The sequence below is a fragment of the Lottia gigantea genome, assembly GCF_000327385.1.
Source record: "Lottia gigantea unplaced genomic scaffold LOTGIsca_75, whole genome shotgun sequence".
In the NCBI taxonomy this organism is placed as follows: Eukaryota; Metazoa; Mollusca; class Gastropoda; family Lottiidae; genus Lottia; species Lottia gigantea.
The window spans coordinates 222,157-237,361 of NW_008710508.1; the positions used below are offsets into that span (position 1 = coordinate 222,157).

The 15,205-nt window shown below is 37.3% G+C and overlaps 1 protein-coding gene across 1 annotated transcript in view; it reads left to right on the forward strand.

The window, feature by feature from the left end:
• The window catches only part of LOTGIDRAFT_168402 (hypothetical protein), a gene marked incomplete at both ends in the record, with an annotated part of 4,259 nt that extends 911 nt beyond the window's left edge, over positions 1–3,348 (forward strand). Inside the window, 2 exons of the mRNA XM_009066291.1 lie at positions 2,501–2,949; positions 3,254–3,348. Coding sequence (XP_009064539.1) covers positions 2,501–2,949; positions 3,254–3,348 — 544 coding nt within the window. The remainder of the gene's footprint in view (positions 1–2,500; positions 2,950–3,253) is intronic.
• Positions 3,349–15,205: the final 11,857 nt, after the last annotated feature.

Sequence of the window (15,205 nt, forward strand, 5' to 3'; positions counted from 1 at the left end):
CAATGTTGTGAAGGAGGAAGTCATGTGTCAAGGCAAATGGAGACTAGGGAAGGCTAACTGGGATTTCTTTAGGCGTCATTTCACTCGTTCCAAGCTAGATCTGGCAAGGGACGAGGACGTCTCTAGTTTTTCTGGGAAGTTGACTCAGGTTATTACTGACGCTGCTATGGGCTCTATTCCCCGGACTAAGGATGGCATTGCACGTAGGTCACCCAAGTCCTGGTGGTCCGATGAACTCCAGGCTGCGGTGGATGCTCGCAAGCGGGCTCTACGACGGTTTCAGAGGAAATCGGACCGTTATACCAAGGCAGAATACTTAGCGGTCAAGGCTTCTACAGCTGCTCTGTTGCGTGAATCACAAACAAAGCACTGGCAGGAGTTCTGCAACTCATTAAATGAGAAGACCAACCTAAGATCTGTTTGGGGTAAAATAGACTCAATGCTTGGTAAAAAATCTAATTCTTCCATTCCAACTCTTTGTTACAGGGATTCCACAGAATACAGCAATGAAGGAAAAGCCAATTTGTTAGCCAAGTGTTATGCTGACGGCAGTGCTGATACCAACCATACCAAAGAATTTCTAAAGAACAAGAAGACCTTCTACACCAACCACACTCCAATTCATCATTCGCCCTTAGAGGATGAACGGGATCTTAACGCTCCCTTCACCCTCGACGAGTTGAAGAAAGCACTGTACAGTAAGAAAGACAGCGCTACTGGTGAAGATAATATCAAGTACAGCATGTTAAAGGAGTTACCAATGGAAGCGTCTACAGTTCTACTAGAATTATTCAACAAATCATGGTATAATGGTACAATTCCGGAAAGTTGGAAAACGGCAATGGTCATTCCTCTACCAAAACCGCAGAAAGATAAAAGTCTATGCAGTTCATACAGGCCTATTTCTCTGACCTCGACTCTATGTAAAACATTTGAGACGATGGTCAATAATAGACATAGATACCACTGTGAACTAAATGGTCTTATCGATCCCAACCAAAGCGGCTACAGAGAGAAACGGTCAACAATGGATCAAATCGTTCGACTTCAACACGACATGGCCGCCCAACTCGGAGAGAAGAACTACTTCAGTGCAGTATTCCTGGATCTGTCCAAGGCCTTTGACTTAGTCTGGGTTGATGGTTTGCTTTTTAAACTTAATAAACTTGGCATTCGGGGTCGCATGTTCAGGTGGATCCAAGACTTCTTAAGGGATCGCCAGATACAAGTGAACGTCGCCAATTCTCTCAGCGAGAAGCACTCGTTGGAGAATGGCACCCCGCAAGGCTCTGTTATTAGCCCAACCCTCTTCAGTATTATGATCAATGATCTGTCCCTGGATTATGTAAAGCATATAGAGCTCTCGTTAGCACGGCTCTATATGCAGATGACAATTCGATATCGACTGGTCACAATGACCTCAATAAAGTTAAATGGCGTATGCAAACTGCTCTGAACCAAGTTGCTAAATGGGCAAACGACTGGGGCTTCATTATTTCGGAAGCTAAAACCGTCGGTTTGTTCTGCAGCAGAAAGAAAGATCACGACAGTATTGACCTTAGACTGAATGGTGTGAAGATTAAGCATGAGAATTCAGTAAGGTTCCTGGGAGTACACTTTGACAGGTGTCATACTTGGAGTACGCACATTGACTACATCTGTAACCGGTCTACAAAAATCTTAAATGTTATGCGTTATGTTTCAGGTACCACATGGGGAGCAAACAGAGAAACTCTAATGATGATGTACAGGTCACTGGTTCGTTCAGTTATTGATTATGGTTGTATTGCCTATGGTAAAGCAAGTGATACTCAACTGAAGAAACTCGACGTTCTACACATGAAAGCTATACCTATTGCCACCAGGGCAGCTGTAGGTACGAAGAATGAGGCGCTACTTCAGGAGGTGGGAGAGAAACCCCTCTCTCTTCGGAGGGAGGAGCTATCTCTCAAATTCTGGGGGAAACTTCAGTATTTGTCCGAAAGCTGTCCGACGTATTCCAGCATCAGAAGATTTACTCGTGTCGGAAATAACCAGAAGAATCGGAGTATTTCTTACGGGCAAGCGGTCATTGATCTATTGAGAGAGCATCAGCTCGATCAAGTAACGATCCTTGAACGCCGCCTATCGGCTACTTTTGGAAGGTTACCAACCCGACAGTCAACACCCAGCTGATCCAGAGTACCAACAAGCACGAGAACCCAGTGGGAGCAAGAGCTCACGCTCTTGATCTCATTGATTCCGTGTACGCCGACCATTTGAAGATCTACACCGATGGTTCCAAGAGTAGTACCGCAACAGGATACGGTTTGTGCATCCCAGCAAAAGGCATCCGCATCAGTAAAAGGATCCCCCCGCACTGTTCAGTGTTCACAGCAGAACTTTTTGCCATCAGGGACGCGGTAGCATGGCTGTCCGTCAATCACACGGAGCATGCCGCGATTCTATCCGACTCGCTAAGCAGCCTCCAATCTATTTTTCTCACCTCTTCTAATTGCAGGTCAGAAGTTATTTCCGAAATAAGAAGAATGATCCACAAATACCAAACCAACAACAACCAGAAGATTGAATTAGTATGGGTTCCATCGCACGTCTCCATTCCTGGCAATGATCAAGCAGACCGTTGTGCCAAAGAAAGTCTGAGTCTGGAGGATATCGAGCCTGTAGAATACTCCTATTCGGAGTTCTGCAGTATCGTATCTTCTAGGATCAACCTGAAATGGTCTGACATGTTACGGAATCTCGACACCGCAAGATACCAGATTGATCCGAAGATACCAAACCAAACCAAACCAAACCATCCATGTGTAGCCATCTGCAAAGTGGCAACCAGACTCCGGACCAACAACGTACTACGAGACCATCAGTTCAACGCCATTAAATGTCGCTGCGGCCACGTTGCCACAAGGTCGCATATCCTCATTCAATGCACTGAACTGAAACCCGCTCGTAAGCCACTACTAGAGTACCTGGAAACCAACGGCATACCACTAACCATACAGAATGTTTTGGCTCCACCCACGGACCACTGGTATACGATAATGGAACTAGTCTTCCATTTTATAACCAAATCTGTCTTGAACAGATAGGCTAAGTTTTTTTTTAATCAAAGTTTCTTAACACTTTTTAATTATATCCAATCACTTTAACAAGTTTCATCGCAGAAACATTAGAGAACATCTCTCCCCCCTTTTGTGAAAGCTTCCCCCCCTCTTTCCTCCCTCTTTTTTTCTTTTTTTTTCTTTTTTTTCAGGTCTTCGAGTTTTCCAACAGATAACAGATAATCTAACCAAACCAAACCAAACCAACGACTACCATTCGACTACCAATCAACAAGAAATACCATGATCAGAACGAGTTTGGAAGAATAGAGGAGACCGAGTAACTCACGCCACACCATCCAGGGCCGAGTTTCACCGCCATGTCATTCGACCCGACCAGATCTAACGAAGAATCAACAACCAAACCAACAACACCGAATCATCCAATTTGATCCAATCCAACTACCAACTACTACGACTACCAACAACTACCTAGTTTGCGATATCAGCATCCGCTGGAAGCGAGCGTTAACTTGTCATCTACCAACCACCAACAGTTCTTCCAGAAAGTTTCACTGTACCAATATTACCATCAGAATTGATTAGACACTCTCTGAAAGCATAAGCAATCCCTAAACTTAGTATTTTTGGCACTAGCTTTTCTAATACACGAAAAGTATTTGTTCCTACTATAAGAGGAGTTCTTAAAGTATAATTTTATCAGGACACACACGTTTCTACTTCCTGATTACACTGAATAATGTCAGGAGGTAAGGACATTGTTATTCTAACGAAAACACCAAATGAAACCTTTTGTCCTCCAGCTCCTTCCACTCTTTACAGTTTATCAGAAATAGTCTCAATTGGAATATGAGTGTTCGTCATAAAATGATCGGCACATTGTTGTAACTTGTGACCCACTATCTAAAAGAACGGGGCAGTCAACACCATTTACTTTGGCACATGTTTCACAGGCAGGTCCAACTAGTACATCTATTGGAACTTCATCTGCAGCACATTCGAAATATGCTAACGTATCCTTAGAACTCAAAGATTTAGTTAACTTTGAATTATTTTGAACTTGTAGGCTAAAGCGTTTCAATCCCAGAACAAATTTTGCACAATTCCAGGAAACAGTGACCCTTTATTCGGATGAACTGAAACACCATGTGAGATAACAGTTTCACCGATTCACTATAGCAGACACGACCATGTTATTCTATTTTAGAACCAGCTGGGATTTTGATAGCATGATTGTTATACAGTCTTATTGGATGAAAACTTTAAGAAGGTTGGGAACTTCCATGTGTCAGGGCCTCACTGTGTCCTTTTAATGAGACCCTCTGTCGTTTAACATTCAGAAAACTAGATCAGGGTTTGCAGGATTTGTACAATTTGGTTTAATGTGTCCATCACTTTTCCCGACGTCTACGATGAGGTGGTGTTCTAGGTCGCTTAGATGATTCTTGATGATGATCTTTTTTTCTGTTAAGGAGTTTAACTAAGTTTGCATTTTTTTAAGTTGAGCTGACAAAGTCTTAATGTTAGTTTTGGGTTCAGCAGTGTGGGAGTGTGACTGTGAACGAGATTGTTGTGGTTTGGAATGAGTTTTAAAAGTTTCTTATACTTTCCTAACTTCCTTCAACACCTCATGAACAGTAGGTGTTCTATCACTGTATTTAACCATAAGAAGCTGCTTTGTTGAAACATCGTTGCAAGTTGCGACAAAATGAGCCAACAAAGTTTCATCCACTTGTCCTGATTGGAGACCTCCGCGCAACTTCACCTTACTAAGCTTTACACTCAAGATCTGTAGATATTCAGTTAAAGATTGAGAATTGGATCGTTTGAAAAATTCTTGAAGCAGTTTGATACCATTCTGTGTGATACCATATAATTCTTCTAGTTCTCGGCAGATGTTGGCAGAGGAGATTTCTCCCAACGCACGGATCAAATCCAGCGCAGGCGAATCAAGGCTGGCCAGAATTCTCTGGCGTCTCCCAGACTCAGTGAGGGCAGAACCTTCTAGAACAATACCGGCTTGGCGTTTTCAAACGGCAAATTCAATGCCACTTTTACCCGAAAAAAGTTTTTAGTCTGTGATTAAATGACGAATCACTCCTAACCAAATGTTAAACCTGAACATTTATGTTGGATGCAGTCTCTTGATGGTTGCAGAGAGATGTTCAGTAACTTCGGGAGAGAATCCGAGTTTTCCATATTGCGTAGAACCTGTGAGAATCGATCTGTGGATGTAGGTAGTTGTCGTTTATCTGCAGGTTTGGAGACGGGAGTTGTATTTTCAGATGCCATCTTCTTTAAAATTCTTCACTCAGCCTGTATCCCGGACAAGCCCCCGTGTAACCTTTCTCCTGATGAATAGATCAGAGCTTGTCTCCAGGTGTATGAAGGAGATGGTTAACAAAAATAAGTGGGATCTAATCTGGCTGAGGCTAAGATTTTAACTTGGTGGGTCAACTTGCAGAATGGCCTATAAAATAAAGTAATTAAATGTTATAAACATTTATTATATTGAAAATTAAAAGTACACTAAATCTGAGCCTTCACTATAACTGGGAGTACAATCCCAGAATGGTTATTGACATGGAGATCAAACTAGCATATGACAATAAACAAAGTATCATAATGACACTAAGATTTTTTAGATATTTGATGAAATACAACAAGTCATCCTATAAATATCTGACAATGTTATAAACAAAACAGTACCATAGATTTTCTATCAAGGTTAATGCACTATTAATGTGGGCTCAATATTTATAATAGGATATAAACAACATTAATGCAAAATTGTACATCCTTGGAGTAAAATACTTGTTGCGCATTGATACAGGAAAGTAGGTCATGACTGACAGCTCTGACCTAGTTTACTACAGTCTGAACAATTGCAACATAAAAGTCTAAATATGCTTTTCTATAACAAACATGGGACAATAAGACAAATCTTACACTTACACTTACAAGCTATCTGCTAATGAATAGACAATGACATAATATATGAGAAAAAAAAGCACATGTTGATGCAGTGAGCGTGAGTGATTCCCCTAAAAACATGTGGTCTATGAAGGAAATGTGGTAGCCGAATGAAAAATAGCGATGCCATCGTAATACACCCACATTTGTAATGGCAGCTAATTTGTCCGGGAGGTTGACAAGAGTTATCAGTTAATGAATGTTTCTGAGAGTGAAATTTTCATATTTCATGGGTTTTGTTTACAGCTTACAATTCAAGAACAAGGGCAATAACTCATAGTAAATATTTTTCGATTCGTCTGATTTTCATCCTAGGATGATTACAAACACTCACACCACCTTTTGTCAAAACCCATCAAGAAACCAGCTCTCTATCGTGTCCACAAACAATTCAAGTACAAGGGCAATAACTAATAGTAAATATTTTTCGATTCGTCTGATTTTCAATAGGGTTCATCCTTGGGTGATTACAAACACTAACATCAAGTTTCGTCAAAATCCATCAAGAAACCAGCCCTCTATTTTGTCCACAGACAATTCAAGAACAAGGGCAATAACTCATAGTAAATATTTTTCGATTCGTCTGATTTTCAAAAGGGTTCATCCTTGTATGATTACAAACACTCACACCACCTTTTGTCAAAACCCATCAAGAAACCAGCTCTCTATCGTGTCCACAAACAATTCAAGAACAAGGGCAATAACTCATAGTAAATATTTTTCGATTCGTCTGATTCGTTAATGTGTGGGCGTATAAAAAGTCAAATGCACATATTTCATGTCATGTCATGTCGCAAAACGAACTAATGGTCTTCTTGCCATCTTTAAAATAGGCACTATTTGGCATCAGAGAGCGTCTAAGTCCAGAAATGTTCCGCCTGCGGCGCACTATTCAAACATTTTATGGTCAAATGACAAGAAGACCATTAGCATCGTCATCAAGGGGCACACGTAGCGAATTTTATCGTCCGCATGCTTTCGCTGGAAATTTAAATTTAAGTCATATCTCACCTTTAGGCCGTTTATTATTTCAGTCTGTGAAATATCGTTTATCTCATACGACACTTGATCGATATGAGGACCAGTGTTTATAAATTACAATTCTGCGGAAATAAGAATTCCATATTCCAATGGTAAATTCGAAAATGCAGTCGCCGACAAAATCTCAACTCATAAGTAAAATTTAAAAAAAAATAACATGGCGAGCTTACTTTTATTCACGTTGAAACTCACCACAGTAAACATTTGCTGTCAAAAGACATACGATAGATGTTCTAGACATTCTAACTTTTTATTGCAGCTTGCGTGATAAAAACGTGCTTTTCAATTCGCGAATATCAAGTCTCAAATGTCTTGTCGGAGTGTCTGACTCTGTCGGAGGAACCATGACACCGACATATTTCAGGTAATGACATGCAATATAAGCAGAGATAAGATTTGGTCTTATAATGATAAAACAATATCTTACCTATAAAATAAAGTAATAAACTGTTATAAACATTTATTATATTGAAAATTAAAAGTACACTAAATATAAGCCTTCACTATAACAGGGAGTACAATCCCAGAATGGTGATGGTGTAAAACTGAGACACAGACTTTAATAAATGTAATAATAAGACATGGAGTTATAGTATGATAATATACTGATGAATTGCATATTTTTACTTAACTTGTAGACATCTCAATTTGCGTATATACCTATGATTATATGCAGATGGCTACACTGTTCACAGGTCTAGTATATTTCATATTCATTCTCGTGAATAATACATTATAAATATAGTATCTATCTAGAGGTTCTTACCTTTACATATACTTCTCTATATGTCCTAATTAATGCAGGCTTCAAACTTTCCCGATATTGAATATATTTTCAAGATGGTCTTTCTCGCATAACAAGGAAGATAGCTTGCCAGGCAAGATAACATACGCCAACTGGCAGCCTAAGAATGATAAAGGTGTCTTCAGTAACTATATTACAAATTTACTCATATATAATAAGTCAAAATGTATTTGTGAATCAAAAGATAGTTTGTCAGACGAGGTTACATATGACCACTGGTAGCATTGTTTTGATGGACATAAATGAACACCCACCACCCACATTTTAATGTTGTTTTTTGTTGCATGATTATGATACACATATCTTTTTGTAATTACGTTTAGCAATATATTAGCAAAAAATAATAAAAATTACACTTATCTTGATTTAACACTTGATACATCAAACTCTATTTGTGTAGGTGACAGCTAAGTTATCTCAACACACTTATAATCTAGGTGACAGCCAAGCTATTTTAACACACATATAACTAGTTGACAGCCAAGCTATCTTAATACACTTATTACCTAGTTGACAACCAAGCTATCTTAACACACTTAATAGCTAGGCCACAGCCAAGCTTTCTCAACACACTTATAACCTAGTTGACAGCTAAGCTATCCCAACACTTATAACCTAGATGATAGCCAAACTATCTCAACACACTTATAACCTAGGTGATAGCCAAGCTATCTCAACAGTTTATAACCTAGACGACAGCCAAGCTATCTCAACACACTTATAACCTAAGTGACAGCCAAGCTATCTCAACAGTTTATAACCTAGATGACAGCCAAGCTATCTCAACACTTATAACCTAGATGATAGCCAAGCTATCTCAACTTAAACGATAAACAGAATCTTTGCAGTATCAAATTTCTCAGGACAATGACATCTATTTGAAAAGTGATTTTAACAAAATCTATGAAAACCTATTATGTCTTTGAATATTAGGCTACAGGTATTTATACTTATTTTTTATAAAAAATTCAGTTCAGTTCATCCCTTTGACCTTGAGCAATAATTATTTCAAAATACATCAAGAACAGTGTCTTTTATAGTGCATTGAGTTCATCCTTTAGTAATACTAGTGTCTTTTAGAGTGTCTGCGAGGAAATTGCATGTGTTTTAAAGAAAGAGGGCTATAACTCATATTAAATATTTTAAATTGTTTGAATTTTTGATAGGGATTCTTTCATAAGTGATATTAAACAATTCACTAAGTTTCATCCAAACCTGTCAAAAATTGTGCCTTCTAGAGTGTTTACAACCTAAAATATTTTTCGATTTAATTCATTTTCAATAGGGTTCATCCTAAATAATTTTAGCATGTTTCGTGTATACAAGCTTACAAGGGCAATAATTCATATTAAATATTTTTCGATTTTATTGATTTTCTATAGGGTTCATCCTTGGGTGATAATAAACAATTTCAGCAAGTTTTGTCAAAATCAGTAAAGAATTGTGACTTGTAGAGTGTTAACGAGCTAAAAATCGAACGCGTTTTAAAGAACAAGGGCAATAATTCATATTAAATATTTTTCGATTTTATTGATTTTCAATAGGGTTCATCCTTGGGTGATAATAAACAATTTCAGCAAGTTTCGTCAAAATCCGTAAAGAATTGTGACGTGTATAGTGTTAACAAGCAATTGTGGACGGACGGACCGACGGACACGGGTGACGGCAATATACGCCCCACATTTCACGTGGGCGTATAAAAATGTCATCTAAGAGTAGTCTACGTAAGTGTTCCCAAGTGTCGCCAAAGCTAGTACTACTAGTACTAACTGCGCTTGTCGTTGGTTAACTTCAATGATCGGACGAGCACTGGTGCTTTCAACGCGGTATGGTCGTAAGCATTACATAGGAATTTGTCAAGCGTGACTTTCTCACAAAACAAGGGTAAATGCCATCAAAAAGGAGTTTACAGCAATTGGTGTTCCATGGCGGTTACCCATCCTAGTTACCGAGCCAGACGTTGCTTAACTTCATTGATCCGACGAGAACTGGTCCTTTCAATTTGGTATGCCTATAGACATTATGTACGAATATTTCAAGGGAAAATGTCATCAAAGAGGAGTCTACAGCACTCGGTGTTTTCAGCCAGTCAGTCGTCGAAGTACTGCCCAAGTCCCAAGTTGCTGAACTTCAGCCAGTAGCGTATTCCCAGACCTGTGAAAGGTCTTATTTTGAAGTGAACAGTATGCCCTCTAAATACTAAAAATTCACCTCAGACCTCACCTCATCCAAAATCCTTTTCCTTCAAGGTGCCATCGCAGCCCTCAGTCGCCTTGGAGGAATACTCCTCGTTTTAGGCCCCCCGCTCCCCCTCAGGCATTTTCAAGATAGGCCCCCGATTTCACACGATTTCTTAAATTGAGTTTAAATGTGTTGCTTTGACAACTGTCAGAAGCATATATGATGGTCACAATAAATGTCACAGTAGCCGAAGTCGAAACAAACCAATGTGTATAATAATATCCGATTGCGGCTTATCCGATTTTGATGATTTTGGTATCAAATGAAAGAACACAAGAAATTAAGAAGATAGCTTGCCAGGCAAGGTAACATACGCCCACTACCAGCTGTATCTTTTGTGACTTAATAATGAAGTTTCAAATAATCTTAATATCATCTATAAGTCAAGGCAAAAACCTGAAACAGTTCATAAAATAATCTTCAAATTCAAACATGAACAATGTCTCATCGCTGTGCACAAAAGGGCAATAACTCTAAAACTGTTCATCATCCGAATAATTTCTGACTTGATCAAGATCTCCTCATGCATATCTAGTTTCATCAAGATCAAGATAATCCAATTATTACGAATTTCAAATTTGACGTGTTTTAACTAAGTCAAGGGCAATAACTTTGAAAGAGTTATTACCAATTACAAAGTGAGATTTCATCAATACATATATGCATACCAAGTTTCGTGAAGATCGGATAAAAACTGTAGTCTCTATCGTGCCTACAAGGCAAATTTGACGCGATTTTACTAAGTCAAGGGCAATAACTCTGAAAGTGTTCTTCCGATTATTACCAATTTCGAACTTGTTATAGATCTCATCAATATATACATGCATACTAAGTTTCATCAAGATAGGATAAAAACGGTAGCCTCTATTGTGTCTACGAGCCAAATTTGACACGTTTTTACTAAGTCAAGGGCAATAACTCTGAAAGCGTTTTTCCGGTTATTACCAATTTCGAACTTGTCCGAGATCTCATCAATATATACATGCATACTAAGTTTCATCAAGATCGGATAAAAACTGTAGCCTTTATCGCGCCTACAAGAGATTTGAACAGACGGACATTTCCATGTGGGCGTATAAAAACTCTAGGAAGCCGATTTTTGAATTTCGTTTTTGCTTTTTTGCAATTTCCGGTTCAATTTAGAAATTAGAAAGCTCATATATCGTTACCTTGACCTTTGATGAGCTTGATGATCATCACCAAATTTATAACAGATCATTATTACCTTGGTATCTACCTACAACAGTTTTTTTTACGGAATTCTTAAATGTCAAGCCCTGTGCTGTAAATTCTCCAATATTTTATGTGCCGTCGTCCTTTTTTACAATTAATTTGATCGTCTTTAATCAAAAAGAGATAGAGAATAATAACCCAGTTTTGTTCATACATTTTGTTTGTCTGTAGCTCATCTTCATAATGGTCAACTTTACGTCTGCATCTTCTACATTGACTGCAGTGACCCACTTTTTTGTTTTACTAGTTTAAGAATCCAACTATTCAATTGGATTGTACGCTTGCGAATAAAGCCGGTGAAAGCCTTCGACAGAAAGACTGCCATCGAGGGTTCTGATTGGGTGTATTCGTTGGCATTCATTCGAATAAATCGCTGAGTGTAAAGCGAGAAACTGGACCAATGTATCTGTGCATTTTTTTCAATTAATTTTTAATTTTTCTTATGTAATAGTTTATATTTTATATTATGAAATATAATGATAAATAATAATTCAGCTACAAACCAAAATCATTTAGTTTTCTTCTGAGGTAGGTAAAAATAAAACAAAGCAATGCCAGGTGTGGTTTAAGCCAGGGTATGTATGCTCTTCCTCATGGTGGCGGATGTTTGTAACAGATCTTTTCTTGTCATAATATAGCTTTTGTGATCAGTCCTCTCCCTTGAACTGCTAAAATTAAATAAAATATCTTCATCAGTTACCCCCCGTACTCTATTAAAATTTGTGGTCAGCCTGTCACTGATTTTTAGTTTTTACCTATTAGTTGTGTTTATGACAGGTGTGGCGCCTGACAGAGACAGGGTAAGCTTACTCTTCTAGACACCTATACTTATCCACTCATGATTAATATACATAATACATATTTCCTCACGTATTAGTTTATTAGCTGCAACCGATGTTTCACTAATGATATGATTTTTTCCTATTACAGATTTCGTAGGTAGCCTACATGGTTTATTGATTTCTATTAAAAGTTAGATTTCGAAAACCTGACCGCTCAATTTATGACCAAACAGTTGGTGTCAGTTTTCATTTTTCGATATGAACATTTCTTTCATGTTGACCGCCACAGATCTAATGGATGGCTTCAGTTGAGTTGTTATCAAGTTGTTGTCAGTCACAATGTCGACATGAATTGATCTCCATCGAAAAAGAATATTTGCTAATGTTTTACTAGATTAGTCTTATATACGTGTAGTTTTTTGTGACTTAATCGCTGGTAAGTTTGTTTCAAATCGATGGAAACTAAAGGAATATCAATAGCTTTATGTTTTATATAACTACGACCTCGCGATTCTAGAACTAATTCTACTGACATCAAAGCTTCATAAAAACATTCACCATACTTCGGTGCTAAGAAATTGGCTATTTTTATTAACACCGATAAGCTAAATTAAGTTTTTATCTCTCCAACAAATCACGATGATAAATTGGAATTACATAATTCATTTAGCCCTCTTCAACTCCCCGCGGGTTCACTGCCTGCAATGCCGACAATGTAGAAATAAAATTGTAATCACAAGGCTCCATCAAAATCTAATTGATTCAGGGAACCAGAAAATACACAAAAATCAATATAATTTCTTACTTTTAAAGACAGTCATTTAGAAAAAGAAAGTAACTTCTGTAGAAAAAAAACAACTTCATAGTAAGTATTTGAATTGGATAGAAAATTGAACAATTTGACTCAATGATCGGTTTGGTAGATACAATTGGGGTGATTTGACAGTCGTTTACCTATTTTATGATGTTTTTAGGAGAAGTTTGTTTGGTTTGTGCGAATTATCAGCAAATCAGAGAGTTGACTTTATTTTCTTCAATTTATATAATGGTAGTAATCAAACTTCAACAAATATAGAATATTATCGATTATTCACGTATTTTTATTTTCTTCTAGAAATGACTTTTTATCGAAATTTGTTTTTTATTGTAGTAGAATAACAATAAAATAAGTCGAGATTATAATACTCAGTCTTTACTTGAACCGAACCTTCTACAAGCCTCTACTTCCTCATTGATATTTACCATCAATACCAGTTAAATACTTGAAGCATTCCTGAACTCAGACCTTGGTGGTTAGTATTAAACCCAGGACTGTAGCTACAGGGAGGGCGGGGGAGGCGCAATTCTGTCAACCGACGAATTTCATTACTGCAACTAAACACCACAGACCAATACCCCTCCGAGCATATTACTTAGCCCTCCGAACATTCAAGTCTGGCTACGGACCTGATTAAACATTGCGAAACATTTTGATGTGTTTAAGATCTTTCAAGCCACTCCATACAAAAAGGACATCATTTTAAACAAAATTTATTAAACAAATCGGAAAAAGTTCATAATATGAACAGTCTATCATGAATTGATGTCGAATACGTAACAATAAGTAGAGTTATATTTACATCATAACATATTCTTTTGGAATGGATAACACAGTAAGAGTGAATACGTTGAATATTCGTCCGAGCTCTTATCCTTAAATCAGACTGTATTTTCCATAATATTCACGCCATTTCTGTCGAGCTTTGATCAATAAAGAAATATTTTTGTGTGTCTGCACAATGCTATGATAACGATTTTTGCAGGTGTCATCCGCCTTGATATTCTATTAGCAGTTTAGACTTTTAACTTACAAACCGACCAACTCAGGACATTCAAAAAGTTGTTTAATTGTAATCTTAACCCAAATAACATACATATGCGTATTTCAAGCCACTCCATACAAAAAGGACACAATTTTAAACAAAAATTATTAAACAATTCGGAAAGAATCATCAAGATCAGATCAGATGCCTGTATCCCGTCTACAAGAAATGTAATCGGATAAAATGAATTTAAGGATTATGAAATAGAAAGCATTTAAGACATACACAATTTTTTTAAAAGCTTTCAAATTAGATGTATGACTCGTTTTCAGTTCTAGAACATTTTCAGTTGAGTACTAACAGAATGACATTACGAGAGTAAGTAGATCTTTATGACATTGATGTAAGAAGAGATAAATAGAGAATGGAATAATTAGTTTAGGATAATTCTATTATCTTCTTCCATATCACAATACAACATCCTAAATAACACCCTCTAATTATATTTATGTACCATCTTTATTTAATAGATGCGAGTAAACTTTCTTCACATAACGACCTCAGTCGTAGTTAAGCGATCAACTACGTCAAGGTCAATTTTATGATTGATTTTGCTGATGTTGCCAGTTCATATCCAAACCATTTATTCGATATCACATCAAAAGCAGTAAAATTAGCATAATGATTTATAACGGGAGGTGAAAAATACAACTTCAGTTCTGTATTTGTGTTTTCTAGCCCAAATAAAATATGAACGTATTTTCGCTCCTGACGGTCCGGCAACCGGTCGGTCCATTCACAGTTCTGGTAGTCATCATAGAGGATCAAAACCTATGGTTTACTGCAAATTTGTATGCATATGCACATATACAAGACCTCTATACAATTTTATTTAAAAACTAATACTCGTTTAATTTGACTTGAAGTCGCATCGAAACAGAAAATATACAATAAAGATGAAGGAGGTTTGTATTTCTATATGCATTATTAATTTCTAAATTTAAAGAGTACTATTTCGATGTATAAATATGTTGAAATTGGAAATGGAAACGAAAATTCCTTTGAATTTGATGGAACTTTTTGCAGTAGATGTGCAAGAGGTTATATTGAGTCAATAATATCGGTAGTTTTATTTAACGTGTATGGGCCCCTTAGATACAATAATTACTTCGACATATCAGCAATAACCTACTCTTACGTTTTAATTTATCTCGATTTGTCAGTCACTATTTTTTTTTTATCATTGTTCTTTAAAAGAATTGTCAC